Source organism: Peromyscus leucopus, chromosome 7 (assembly GCF_004664715.2).
Source record: "Peromyscus leucopus breed LL Stock chromosome 7, UCI_PerLeu_2.1, whole genome shotgun sequence".
Classification (NCBI taxonomy): domain Eukaryota; kingdom Metazoa; phylum Chordata; class Mammalia; order Rodentia; family Cricetidae; genus Peromyscus; species Peromyscus leucopus.
Genome location: NC_051069.1, coordinates 118,658,521 through 118,673,083, shown reverse-complemented (window position 1 = coordinate 118,673,083; position 14,563 = coordinate 118,658,521). Strand labels below are relative to the sequence as shown.

The 14,563-nt window shown below is 47.6% G+C and overlaps 1 protein-coding gene across 3 annotated transcripts in view; it reads right to left on the bottom strand.

Moving 5' to 3' along the window:
• The window catches only part of Htt (huntingtin), a 137,729-nt gene that overhangs the window by 4,962 nt on the left and 118,204 nt on the right, over positions 1-14,563 (bottom strand). For 2 of the 3 annotated variants that reach the window (XM_028870825.2, XM_028870827.2), the window contains exons 54-66: positions 13,497-13,597; positions 12,533-12,687; positions 12,018-12,157; positions 11,084-11,166; positions 9,534-9,664; positions 9,268-9,397; positions 7,712-7,867; positions 4,058-4,248; positions 2,365-2,479; positions 2,041-2,254; positions 1,539-1,644; positions 491-653; positions 152-312 (exon numbers count right to left, since the gene is read on the bottom strand). In XM_028870825.2, coding sequence (XP_028726658.1) covers positions 152-312; positions 491-653; positions 1,539-1,644; positions 2,041-2,254; positions 2,365-2,479; positions 4,058-4,248; positions 7,712-7,867; positions 9,268-9,397; positions 9,534-9,664; positions 11,084-11,166; positions 12,018-12,157; positions 12,533-12,687; positions 13,497-13,597 — 1,846 coding nt within the window. Of the gene's footprint in view, positions 1-151; positions 313-490; positions 654-1,538; positions 1,645-2,040; positions 2,255-2,364; positions 2,480-4,057; positions 4,249-7,711; positions 7,868-9,267; positions 9,398-9,533; positions 9,665-11,083; positions 11,167-12,017; positions 12,158-12,532; positions 12,688-13,496; positions 13,598-14,563 lie in introns of those variants that run through there. The other variant, XM_037208186.1, reaches the window with a different exon arrangement.

The window sequence follows — 14,563 nt, the reverse complement described above, 5'->3', positions numbered from 1 at the left end:
GCACCAATATTTGGGGAAGGGTAAGCATCACCTTGCTACCTGTGGGGTTCTGTAGAGTTCAGTTTCAAAACATTCAATGAAACCTGATGCTAAGAGAATAAGGAAGGGCTGGTGGAGACTGAAATATGGTCAAAGACCCACAGAAGGATACATCGCTGAAACCCATGGGCTGGTAGATGCGCTGACAAGGAAGCAGGAGAGGCTCCACATGGCCATGGCAACTGGAGTTCTTTGTGTGAAGTTGGACAGGGACAGCATGACCCAGTCCCTAACCATGGATGACTGCCCAGCACTGTGCAGAGTCTGAAAAACCTGGGGAGGAGAGAGTCCTGAGCACAAGGTCAGGCTGTGGGGTGGGGTTGGGGGACCAGGGCCACAGCTGCCACCCACCTCACAGGCTGAATCTAGGCCCAATGACAGGCCTACCAGAAGTGTGGGATTGATTCCACCTTCGTCCCCCTGCTCTGTCCCCACACATGGACACCCTCACCTTGTATACTACAGTGGCCATGAACTGTGGGTATGGCTGCTGGTTGGACAGAAACTCTCCAATGACTTTGTTCATGACATCCTGAGGTGGGAAGAAGTCGTCGAGGAACTGAGGCAGGATCCTTGCCACAACCCTGGCTTCACAGGGAAACCCCTTGCGGATCCTGTAAGGAGGGGAGCTGATCTGAGTTTCACCCTGGTTCCTGGTCTCTCAGTCCTGCCCACAGAGCCAACATGGACTGAGGCTCAGAGGCCCTTGACCCACAGAAATGCTCCAAGTGGGGCTCAGACCACAATGAGGGTATGAGCTTTAAAAGCCAAAGGTGACCCCCAGGCATTTCTTCTGCTGCCCTAACTGATCTGAGCACAGGGTGATCTTTGCCACAATGAGGAGAATAATGCAGGGTTGCAGGAAGGTCCCTGTAAAGGAATAGCAAGAATAGGGTGGGATGGTGACATTACAGAGGAGGCTTTCCACAGCAAAATGCTCTAAGAACTTTTCACTGCTACATGTCCTCATATCAGAGCACTACTGTCAACCAGGAGTTTCTCTTTCTACCAAACAAGGACCCCATCTATGTTCCTGTTGAGTCTTCTCTCAACATTCAACACTTGCCCTTAGCCACATCCTGAAAGAGATCTGACCTATAACTACCCCACTAATGCACACACAACTGTGGTGTTCAGCTGAGAAGCACACAACTGACTCCGAAACTTGGCAGTGTCTCTGCCAACCAAGGGTGCCTTCCTGTGGATGTGGCCGGAGCCCTACCACAGCACTTGGGCACACTCCCAGGCGTGTTTATTTCCTTAGCAGTGGACTGCGGGATTCATGAGGGCGTGGCTGTAGTGGGCATGGGCCCAGCTGTCCCTGAGTCTGGCTACAGCTGGTGCTCTGTGAATATACGTGAATTGGAGAAATGGCTACAAGATGCATTTTAAAGTTTAAGAGGATAAGCAAATAGATACAGAAGCAACTGCTCTGGCTTTGGTTCTAGGATGGTCAATGACTACCGAGGCTAGAGGTGGGGTTGTGCTACATTTCTTACCTATCAAAGAGAACAGATACCCGCTCCATAGCAACGATCACAGACTCGCTGTCAGGAGTAGCAGGGCTGGGGTCAGAGGCTCTGCCCGGACTGGCCTTTTCTTTTCCTGAAACAGAAACACTCAGAAGGCTATAGGATTGAAACCCAAGAGTCTTGAAATCAGCAGTCAGTGGCTCACATAGATCTTAACCAGATAGGCAGAGATCCTTCAAAAACAGGTGATTAAAGTCCCTAGCAAGGTAGGACCCAGCTCAACTTTCTTACAACTCTCAGGGATGCGTTGGTCAGAGGCAGCTCTGATACCTATACATGGTGGTATCATGTGAGCTGCCTTGAGCCCTAGAATTTCTGGAAAGGTGACAGGACTGGTTTAGGGCCACACTAAGGCTGCCACACCATGAGGTCTAGCTTGTGTTGCTGAGTATGTTCCTGCTTCACTTCCTAGAAGCTAGGCCAGGCACAGTGGCACTGGGTGAGTCTATGACCCTTACAACTTGCTCACCTGTGTACATGCAGGTGAGCATCAGGCCTAGGGCTGCCATGGCCCGGTGTGGGCTTTGTACATTCACTCTGTCCACGCTTAGCTTGACCAAAGACTCTGTATCTAACCGAGAGAGCTGCTCAGACAGTAGGAGACGCTCCAGACCCCGGAGGGCACAGTGGTAAATGATGGAGGGGGTGGACTCCTCGCTTCCAGACAGCATCACTCCACACATCTAGACAAGGAGAAAGGCTTGTTCTTATCCTCAAAAGCACAATGACCCACTGGTTCAGTCCACAAGGAAACCTGCCTGTGTCCAACAGAACCCATCCAGAGCCCCCTCACCTGTATCACAGATGCTGAAAATTCTGGTCCCACATCCAGAGGGTAGTTTTCCATCAGATAGAATGCAGTGGCGCACATCACCAGCACGTGCTGCTGGCTGTGAATGTTCACGCAGCTGAGAATGGGAGACAGTAATCATACCCAATCACATACAGCAGCCCCTGGCTGTCTGCAGTGGGGACAGTTTTAAAGCATATCCATCCACATCTATTGAGTATAGAGCCCCGGGCCATGCCAGCTTCTCCAGGCCTTTTCACCTGGTTGGCCTAGTGACTACACTGTTTCCAGAGCTGCTTGGTCTCAGCTTGGCACACCATCCCAATGCTGTACCTCTTCATAGGCCACTTCACTCTTCCTGCAGATTCTTCATGTTCAAGATGTTCAGGGTGTCTGTTTGCTCCACGTGTGGCATGTGCCAACTTGTAACACTCTACCTCATGGGATCTCCAGTTGGTACCCGTTGCCAGTGGCAACAGTAGGGACCTGGCTAGCATATGAGTTAGACCAATGCCACCATAAACAAAGGAGCCACACACCCTTCTACCCTTTCAGACATGTTCAAATGATACTGTCTCTCCTAGGAACTGGCCACCACTTCTGTATGTTACATGGGAACCTTTGCCCAAAGCACTGAGCATGGTCTTCTTATTACCTGACTGGGCACTGCAAGCTCCTCACACCCGCCCCAGTCCCCTATGTCCTCTTCATTCCTCAGCAGATTGTGCTTTCACGTAACCTGCCAAATCTGCTCCAGGCCAGGATCTGGAACCTCAGGACAATGGGTGGCTGCTGGCTTACCTTGCACACATGGAAGCTACTATTCAGCAAGGATGACAGGGAAGAAAGCGCCTTCCTACAAGCCGCTATCTCTGTCCCAGCTCAACTTGCCACTGCCTGCTGGGCCCCTGAAATGTACTTCTGCTCACCTGTCAGAATGCTGCCTCCTCACAGCAGCTATGTCTGTCAGCCTGAGACCTCACCATCTCCAAACCTTTCATTTAACTTTACTCTCCATTTCTCAATCAACAATCCTGTCACAGAACAGCTGGCTTTTCCTCCAAGTCCCTTCTCACCCCTAACTCATGTCCCAAACTCTGAGCGTCCAGGTGTGCTCCATCAGGTCACAGCACCTTCCTCTGCTTCTAAAATAGGGCTGTGATGGGCTCGACTTGTTTTCAAAAGGACCAGCATGTAAGGCATCTTGAGGGGAGGTAGAGATCAGAGCAGGAATAAAGGGCCTCACAGGAAACATGGGGCTGATCAGAAACTAAAGAGGAGGCTAAGTCTGGTGGAGAAGACAAGATTGCTGTCCACATCACTGTGCTAGGTGCCATAGGAGAGTGATGCCGAGGAAGGGCTTTTCTTCTTGCTAAGAGAAATCCAAGAAAGCTTCTGACATATACTTGTGCCCTAAAAAAAGGTTAACCTCCTGGGTTCCCTGCCTGTCACCTACCAGGACCTGGCACGCACTGTGTTATTGTTTTTGAAACAGGATCTCATCTGTAGCCCTGGCTGGTTTCAAGCTTATGCTGATTTTCCTGCCTCAACCTCTCTCAAATGCTGGGATTATAAGCATGAGCTACCATACCAGTTCTAGCATATACTTTGCAAGTCAAACAGGACTTTTTTGTTTGGTTTTGTTGCTGTTAAGACCACACCAAAGCCGGCAGCCCACCCAGCCATCTCCACTCACTGAGCTATTCCTCTGAGGTTGGACAGCAGATAGTCACTAACAACTGGAATGAGCTGCTTTGCAGTGTCATCCAGGAGGTCACACTCCAACACGTAGAGGATGCCATGCAGGGCTCCGATCTGGCTGGGGAGGTGGCTGCTCCTGAGTGTGCTCTCCAGTAGGCGGCTGACTGGTTCTGCCACAGTTTTATCCTGTATACAACAAGCACAGACATGAGTTGCTGGAGACAGACCGATGGCTGACTGCCAATGGCCTGTTTCCCTGAAGCTGAAAGAGCCTGGTTGTAGTCCAGTACACAGCAGAGTCCACACAGGGGCTCAAATCCATGCAGGAGAGGTTGGTGTAAGTGCTGACCCAATCTACAAACCTGAACTTGAGAGCAAATTTACCTTACGTAGAAAACGTGATTTGTGCTCACACTTGCCTCTCCTTTTGGAGTTATAGTACGTGCTGGGCAGAGGGTGCTCTGTAAGCTGCCTTCACTGACAACCCTGGATTCTGAGCTCTGCTGCCCTGTGTGGTCTACTCCTTGTCTACCTACTGGATGGATGAGTTGTGTTCTGTATGACTATTCTGGAACAGTATTCACACCTGGTTTTCTAGGCTTTACCCAGGAACCTTCTCCCTCAGCTGATTTTGCCTTGTGTCTCTCTTCACTATAATGAACCTTGGTCTGGCTCCTCCTAGCAAAGCTTGTTGGTAGTTGTGAAGCTGATATTAATTTGTGCTAACCTGGACTGACAAGGTATCATTTTCTCTGGGTATTCTAAATGTGGCAGCTGAATTTACGCCTAGACACCCAGCACACACCTTGACATAGGACTCCTTCAGCAGTGAAGACTGCTGTTGTGTGATGCAACCCAGGGAGCACTTCAGGGGCTGACTGTGTCCTACCAGATACCCTACCAGGAAAGGCTGGCTGAGAACTCATTTGTCTCATGACAGAAGAGGCCATCTGGTTGCTGGGTAGTGGTGGCGCATACCTTTAACCCCAGCACTTGTGAGGCAGAGGCCGGGGGATCTCTGAGTTCAAGGCTAGCCTGATCTACAGAGCGAGTTCCAGGATAGCCAGAGCTATCACAGAGAAACCCTGTCTCAAAAAATCAATCAAACAAACAAACCAAAAACAAAGAAGAGGCCACCCAACCCTCTCCAGGGGAGTCTGTATTTAATGGTCTTGGTCTTTGCCGGTTGTTTCCTTCTCACCCCTTCCCTGTGTGTCCCCATGACATCATATGTCCTTCCTAAGGACAGTACAACTTTAGGCCTCTGACCACACTTCTGCAAGCTAACACCAGGATATGCTGTTGAAGGCTGCAGATCTAACAGTGAGGAAAGAAAAGTGACAGTTTGGATGTACGTTGTGGAACACTGTCCTCTGGACATGACATAGTCGTGTCATCTTGAAATCAGACGAGCTGGATTCACACAAGACTCTCACAAGCACAGAACTATGTTCTCTCATAGCAGGGGTAGCAAAGGCCAGAAACCCGAAACTTAGCACACTGCATATAATCCTGCCCAGCTGCACTTGGTCTTGCTTGGGAAGAAGGCTAATTGAAGAGGGAGAAGAGTGCCGTGTCTCCATTTATGCAGCTTTTGGGGTGTCATTACCCATGCCATGGGAGGAGTTTTTAGTATGCAGCTGTTTTGAAGTCACTCAGCTCCAGTAAGTAAGCCTTCACCCATGCTGCTGTGAGGAAAGCCAATCAATATACTGGTTTACAAGCTGGACTGGACCATCAGTGGCCTATCTGAGGCGAACAGACCTTTGCTCAGGTTTCCCCAGAAGAAGCAATGCAGCGGTGCAACACCATCTGTCACAACACAGGACAGGCTAAAAGCCTCTCAAGACAATTGCCTTCAAGGAAGGCGCCTGTGTACACAGAGCTGGGAACTGGAGCCATTCGCCATTCTGCCTTGGGGGTGTTCTTTAAAAATCACCATTATTTGCCTGATGCATTTGATTTACATTTTGCCTGAGGAACCTGGGCCTGAGCACAAAACCACAGTTACAAGGAAAGTCAAGCCACTGAAGCCCCCCCATGAAGGAAAATGGACCTCCCACAAGGACACAGGCCTGACAGCACCCAGAAGATGCCCGCTTTGAAGAGTGTGCTCACACAGGGGGACTAAGTGCTCATTGTTCCTGTTCTCTGGATGATGCTAAGTCATCAGCATGGCCCAGGCTATGGCCACCCATGCTGTATACCTGTTCTGGCCTCTAGGTTCAGTGACAACAGATTCTATAGCAGAGCAATAAGCAGATGTGGGAGCTGTGCTCCGCCACGACCTGTGTGTGCTGCTGCTTTGTCAGGCTGCACATGGTTGGACAGGCAGCGGAGAGAGGGACTTGTGGCTGCAGTGATAACGGCAAGGCTCTTACTAAAAGGGAAGACATGGCACATAAGGCCCATGGAGAATGGGCCCCAAGAAGCTCATCCACATCACTCTGCCAGCAGCCCCAACTACTTCCCACACAGCAGCCACTCGTGCGTCTACTGAACAAGGAGTTTCTTTCTTTCAAAGTTACCTTCATTTTTGTATGTGGGATGTGTGTAAGTTTCCACCTGTTAAATACACATGTGCATTATGGGAACCTGCAGAGGCCAGAAGAGGGTGTTGGTTGTGAGCTGGCAATGTGGGTGCTAGGAACGAACTCAGGTCTTCTGCAAGAGCACCAAGGGTTCTTAACCACTGAGCCCTCTCTCCAGCCCAAGTTTCTATTGTTATCACAGAAATGGATTCCAGGAAACATACATTAAAAACATGATAATTTTTAACATTTAATGATAACATTTTAACATAATTTAAAAACATGATACTAATTTAACATTAAGTGACAGGGCAAAAGGGCTTGTGCCAACAGTCTACAGTCACTTTCCTTTACTGGCCATGCCGATGCCCTCCAATATGCACCAACAAGATGTGTGTAGCTGATGTATTTTCTCTGAGAATCACCGAATACGTATTTAGGAAAGGCAAAATCAAGTCATACTAGCTAAATTCTGATAAGCCAGCAGCAGAATAATGAGGAATAATAATGAGTGGGAGAATCTAGGTATGAAGTACACATCAGGCATCCCCAGAGCACCTTGATTTGGGATTTCTCAGTCCATATCTATTGTTTATAAATTGCCCTGTCTAGGGTGCTATGTGACAGCAGTACTTTTGGACCCAGACAATCATGATGTGAAGGATAGATATCTGTGTTTCCCAAAGTTTCGTGTAAGCTTACTGTGAAGGGTCACCAGGGAAGACTGCAGGCCGAAGGACACAGTGGGATCCAGACACTATCAGACCCAAGTGACAGAGTGGCAGCAGAAGCAAGGCACAGTTCGAGTACTTGTGCTGTCTTGGTGCCTCTAGACCTTTTGTCCTATAGAGGTACTACAATAATGGCATAGAGGCCAAGGGGCACAGGTTCTCCAACCATGTGCACCACGAAACCTCAGTCCCCTGTGGGGATGGTCCCGACAGGCACTGAGTTCTTTGATTGACTAGAGCTGTGGTTCACATGTGCCACGGAGCTTGGCCTGGGACAGGCCTTGGAAGTAAAGATGTAGGCAGCACATTTGACCAACACCAGGTCCCAAAGCAGAGAAGTCCCAAGTGGCTTCAATGGGGGCAGCCTCTGCACTCCCTCTCACTCACCATCCCAAGGACAGCAGCTGCCTTACAAGTGGCAGGCACTAGGTACTGAATGAGGATCTCATCTTCTGAAGGGTGCACTCTCCGTAGCTCTGTCAGCGTTAGATACATCATTTCAAACTGGGTGCGTTCAGTGAACAAGTCTGACACCACGAGAAGCTGGAGAGATGAATATCAGAACAAGAAGGAGAGCATTACACCCGGAGGAATGTAGGAAATAGAGCCTAAAATGCAGTGGGTGGCAAGGCTAGTCCATGGGAGAATAATAGGGGAATCCTCAGTCCTGACTGGAGAGACTTAAAATACAGTGTAAAAGTGGTCACAGAGTATCATGTTAAAAATGCCTTTGCATGCACACTACAGAGGAGCTTGGATCTCAGCTGCCACATATATAGGAGTGATCATTTTCAGGCAATGTCCATCAATCCAGGGTCAGGCCCTCAAAACTCCTAGGAGAGAGACATGGACAATCATTTCTCTCTCTGTTATCACTGTTACTTTTATTTAATAACATTGAGTGTATTTGCATGTGTATAAATGCCGGTGTGCGCAAACCACAGCATGTGTGTAGAAGCCAGGAAACAACTCTTGGGAGTCAGTTCTCTCCTTTTACTGTGGGTTCTGAGAATCAAACTCAGGCTGTCAGATCTGCACAGAAACCACTTTTACCTGTTGAGACATCTTGCTGGCTCCACTATCACTAATCTACTATATATGTATTTGCTTTTTATTTATTTTTATGTGAATGGGTGTTTTGCCTGCATGTATGCTGGTGCACTACGTGTGCGCTGTGCCTAGAGAGGCCAGAAGAGGGACTCAGATCCCCTGGAACTTGAGTTACAGGTGTTGTGAGCCCCCATGTGGGTTCCGGGAACAGAACCTGGGTCCTGCAGAAAAACAACCAGTGCTCTTAACTACTGCTCTCTCCAGCTCCCACTATCACTTTTAAAAAGACCTAGTGACTATTTTAGAGCCTTTCAGTTTTTATCTCCAGCCTCGTCGATACCGATAGATGCTACTCATAAAGTAAATACCCTGTTTGGGCTGTAGCTGAAGAGCACTGCAGTACCATGAGACTACTTATCTGACTATCTACTTATCTAAGAAGAGGAATAGCCAGGAATCCACAGCTGTTTGTCACCACCCAGGAAGAGACAGACAGACGGACAAGGTGGGTTTTTGAAACTGTGACAGCAACTAGCATACTACACTACACATTGGTGCTACATTTGAGAGCATCTGCCTGCTCTGGATCTGAAAAGGAACTCTGCCCTGTCACCAACTTCAGACACTCTGCCCTTCCATACCTGGGAGGCTGCAGGAGTTCCTTTACAGGTTCTGAGACATTACAGACCAGAGGGTGTGTGTGCATATATGCACTTTTGCATATGGTATCTATCTAGTGCATACAAGTGCTACGGTACCTGTGTAATGTGTCTGTGGAGTGTATTTAGTCCGTGTGTGTGTGTGTGTGTGTGTGTGTGTGTGTGTGTGTGTGTGTGTGTGTAGTATGTGCATGTGTGTCCCTGATGAGGGGAAAGAGCAGAAGGCAAACTTACAGATCGAACCACTTCACTGATGAGGATGACAGGGGTCTTTCTGGCTGCACTGGATGGCAGGATCCAGCGGCTGTACAATTCAAGCAGAAACTGCGAACAGGAGTGAATATCAACCCCAGCACGGTGTTTTCTGCAGAGTGTGAAACATGGATATTTTCCCCATATACAGATGAGAGGTTCACCTCAAGAAGGACCCCAAACATATCAAGTGACTGAGAAAAATTTTCAAATTGCTTATTGGAGAAAAAAAAAAAGGCAGTATAAACCTGGAATTGACTGGAGACACAGGTGGTGACGTTGGAGCAGGGACATCAGCCTCCTCCTCTTCCTCTTCATCCCATTCCTCCTCTCTCAGGGGTGTGATGTTGTTTCCCAGCCACACAGAGTGTATGGACACCTGCCACAGAAGCAGGCACCAGTGTTAAGGACATTCTTGAGGCCTCGAGTTCTTGTTGGGCAGGTACAAGGCAGTCCTCCAGCCTGAGCACATATGGCCACTGTAATGATCTATCCCATTCAGACCCTTATGTTACTGTCAGAGGAACCCCTGGGTAGGCAGACAAGGGCTAAACTGTTGGCAGAAAAACTCTGACCTTAGGTTTAAGGCCTGAATGAGTGTCTGGAAAGGGTATGAAGTAAAAGAGGCTCCAAAAATTGGCACTACCGTCCCTGTAGAAAGGGACTATACATGGATTTTACAAACCTGGTCCCATTCATTTGTCTGAGCTGCTTGCTTAGATTAATTTCTCCAAGGATGCAGAAGGAGATGTGTTTGTTTTAGGAAGGTATAAGGGGCAGCCATGAGCCCCAAGGCCCCAAATGCAGCTCCAGAGGAAGTGGCTTTTGCACTCTCAGTATGAACAGTGACCTCCCTTCTGATGGCTCCTCTACAAAACCTCTCGCATTTTTCTTTATGATCTCAGACACCTTCAGTGAGGGTAAGCTGAGAATTGTGAATGAATTCTAGATGCCAGTGTTCTCCACACCCAGCCCTTTCTACCACCTCTTTCTGGAAAGTAGTTGTTCAGCCCAGTAGCTTTTTTTTTTTTTTTTTTTTTTTTTTGATAGTTGAAAGGTATTCCACGCAAGGCAAAGCTGGAACTATACTTTGGCCCCACATAGTCCTACTATATTCAGCTTGCAGACACTGGAGCTGGACTCAGGTACTGAAGGAAACAGTTAGATGAGTGCAACAGAGCCAGAAGGCATAGTGTGACCACAGAGCCAGGGACATGGACATAGAAGACGGTCATGGGCCCAGGGCCCAGGCATCTTGTTCATCACCTCCTCTTTAGAAACACTCCATGAAAAGCACTTCAAATTCTAACCATCACTGTGACTTATCTTAGGGCAGAATTTTCTCTGCAAAGGTAGGAAGGAACAGAGGGGTTTGTCTAGAAAAGCAGCGGGTACCATAGCTCCCTGACCCCTGCAGTCAGCAGCTGTCAACTATCCTTATGGCTCTTCTAAAGTGTGATGTTCAACTGCCTGCTGCCTGCTAAGCTGTACACTCAGCTGCCCTCTGGACCAGCAGCCAGGAAGCTTTCAGTGCTGCATCTGCCTGGGCAGCTCTCAGCTGACTCCATTCTGTCCTCCCTGACCGTTCATGCTTCTTGGCTCTCTCCCGTATCACATCATTCCACTATGTTGTATATAAATCTGCATGCTTATATGCAATATATTTAAATCTAGAATAATGTATGTAAATAAAACTTTCTTCTGAATGTGGTATGTGGCTCAAGCCTGAGGATAGACAAGGCTGGTTATAATTTCAGCCTATAGTCCTCAAAGGAGGGAATGGAATGGTGCAACTGACCTGGCCCAGCTTGTAGCTCATGTTGCCTAGCTCCCGCTCTGAGTTGATCTGCAGCAGTAGCTTGTCATGGCTGATGAGGGCACCTGTAAAACATCAGCATAGCACTGCTTGAGACCCTGATCTTGGGTGACAGATCTGGGTATCCTTTCCATTGGCAGGATGGCCCAGATACACAGAGGCCCAGTAGGTCTCAGAGTACTGTCACTTGGCAACCTGTTGAGCCAGCAAGCCTGGTAGGCAAACTAGACTATCTCCTTTTCTATGGCTGCCTCAAGCTAACTGCATTAGATCTCACACCACCCATTCTCTCCCAGGGCACTCTGATGTCCTCCCTAGAGCTGTACTTGAGTTCCCATAGTTATCTATCCACCTCTCTCAAGACCCTAGAGAGCAAGTATGTCATTTCTCCACCCATCCTACTGGCCCGGACAGAGGTTCCTCAAGGTCCAAGCCCATGGCCATTTAATTCAATGTCTCCCAAACCATTTTGGGATACATGACACACTGCATTTCTACACTGAAACTTCCCCCAAATAAAGCCGTCGAGGTACTTAAATTTATAGCAACAAACAAATCCTAAAAAAACAAGGTAATTATAAGATTGAAGCAGTTTGTTCAACAATAACAAAGGGAGATGTCAAAGAGAAGGGTAAGGAGGTTTTGGAGGGAGTTCATTCTATATACATTATGTACTTGTATGAAAATGTCCTTATGTAACACAGTAACTTGTACAATTAATATACACAATGGAAAGAAAAAGAACCTACAAAATTCTCTTCATTCAAGTGAGATGATACACTCTGGTGCTCATGGTGGTACACGTCCTGGCAAAGCATGAGACTTGTGAACGGGGGCAATACACTCAGCATGCAGCCTCCTTGCTAAGCCTCAGCAAGAATGCTAGCCACATTCTTGTTCTAGCTCCTTCCTGTACCTGTAGTAGCTGGCAACAGAGAAGGGACAGGATCCCATGCCTGGTGAGAATGGTGAGTGGCAGTATTCTCTCTCTGGGAAACCATTTCTTGGATCTCTTGTTCAACAATCCCTCTGATCATGCTCAACTTTCTTCCAAATCTACAATTTAGAACCAAGGGAAAGAACATGTTTGCTTTTTTCCAATGTCACAGGAGTGAAACCCACCAGGACTTCTCTTTCACTTGCCCGAAGCAGCTGGTCTAGCAGCAAACAAACCCTTCAGCAGGTGCTCATTCTTGACCCATAAATCTGAGCCTGAACACCCCCTGAAGCCCAGAACATTTCACACTAAATTTTCAGCTTGTCACCGATGACAAAAATCACTTTTGGATCTATATCCCTGGGCAGGGCCAAAGACACAATGTCACACCAATTCTTACAACAAAGAAAAGGGCTATGGGAAGTTAAAAGCGGCGTGGACCACTTCACCATCCTCTGCAATAGAAAGCAGCCCACGGAGGAACTCAGGCAAACCTGGTATCGAGTGCCTTCAGGGGCTTGTTCCGGGGCTGTTGTTCCAAGCAGCTTACGGCTGGATTGCCAGCTACAGGCACGGTCATTGCACTGAGCACTAGAGACGTGATGGCCTGCACAGCCAGGACATGGATCTGGGTCCTTTCTGTGTCTTCCTAGAGGAACAGTTCACATGTTGACAACATGACAAGATACCAACCACTCATTCGGCCTCTACTTCACACAGTGCCCACAGGCCACAAGGCTTCAGACAGGAAGATCAGATCCCTTAAGACCCTTCCCATAGCCAGGGTCTTTAGTCCAAGTTTGCTTGGCATTGGTTGTACATCTATATACTTGGGCCTTGGAATAAACCTCAAGTATCCAAATACTTGACATAGAACTCCAAAAAGGAATTTACCTCAGAGGAAATTCCATCTTAAATTCCATCATCATTTTAGAACACTGCCTATGGCAACCTGACAGTTACAGAAGAGTTTGAAGATAATCTTTACAACCTGTCACCTATATAGATTCATTCCACATCTCTCAGGATCAAGAGCTCATATCCCAGTACTTTTAAGTCCAAGCATATGGTGGTTATTCATGTCAGGTCTACATTAATACTAAACAAACAAAACCTCTAAGGTAATTAAAACAAAACAAATAAAAAACATGCACATGGCCTGGATTGATGGCCCTTTTTGTTTTAGATCACTGATATTCCTTCAGATAGTGAGAAATGAATAACAAAATACAAAAGTACTGAAAGAGAACAATCTTACTGATCACTGATGTGGAATGTATCATAGTAAAAGACACATCCTAGCAACTGGAAGCCCAGTCTCCAAGGCTCTCAGAGGATTTGTCTTTTTCTGGAGCATCAGCTGAGATATGACCAGCCTGCTTTCCTGTTCCCACAGAGTCACCAGCTGCCAAAGTTATAGGTTCCCAGTTAGCCACCCCCTAGTTATGGAAGTCTCACCTCTGGTGGGCTCTCCTCCTGTTCCATCACCAGAGGCTGAGTCACCAGGACACCAAGGAGGGTGGCCCAAGTTTCTTCGAACTGGGTACGACTGGTCCACCCTGGGAATTAATCATTACATTAGTTTCCCAACTCCCCAAACCCATGAAGAGACACTAACAACATAACTCCATCAGTACTGTTCCTAGAGCACCACCTTCAGGGCAATCCTACAGCATAAGGAATGTCATTCTCTCCATTTACCATGAAGGACACTGGAGCACACGGAAGTTAGTTATGCTATCAAGGCCAAGAGGCACAGGCCAAGTTCAGCAGTCCAGATTGCCCTTCAATCCCCCATTGTGTGGTACAGTGACAAGGATATCTATACAGGCTTCACTCAAGCAGGTTAGGCTATTCCTGCCTACTAAGCATTTTTAAAAGTCTCACCTTAAGTCTGACCATGAGACTTCAGACCAGACCACAGAACCACATACGTGATAATTCTGTCTCTATAAAGCTGGTGAGATTAAACAGTGTCAGCAGGATGGCTGACAATTTGAGTTTAATTCCTAGGACCCACATGGAAGGAGAAAACCAATTCCTGCCAACTATCCTCTGCCCTCCATGTGCATGCTGCACTATGGGCATGTTCACATGAGTCCTGCCTCCATAAAGTAAATAAAGATAAATAGTGAAAGCCACCCAGAAGACAGACCAGTAGAGCATGGCATTGGGCTGGGAACATGCCAGTAGGCAGCAAAGGCAATCTAGGAAGCCATTCTTCAGGTTCACTAAAGAGCTACATCAGAGTAAAGATCTACAGCACTCCTTGTAAGGCAAGGATAGAGCAAAGACGACTGGAAAAGTAGAGCATCAAGTGCTAGGGCCTTTTGGAACACAGGGAATGATTCAGACTCAAGTGAGTACCAACACCAGGAGATAGACTCAGGTGATAATTGTCCAAGGAAGGCATAAATGGGCAAAAGCAAAGGCAATGTGCTGGCTCGTTTATGTCACATTGACACAAACTAGAGTCATTTACAAAGAGGGCCTCTCAGCTGAAAAAAATGTCTCCATAAGACTGG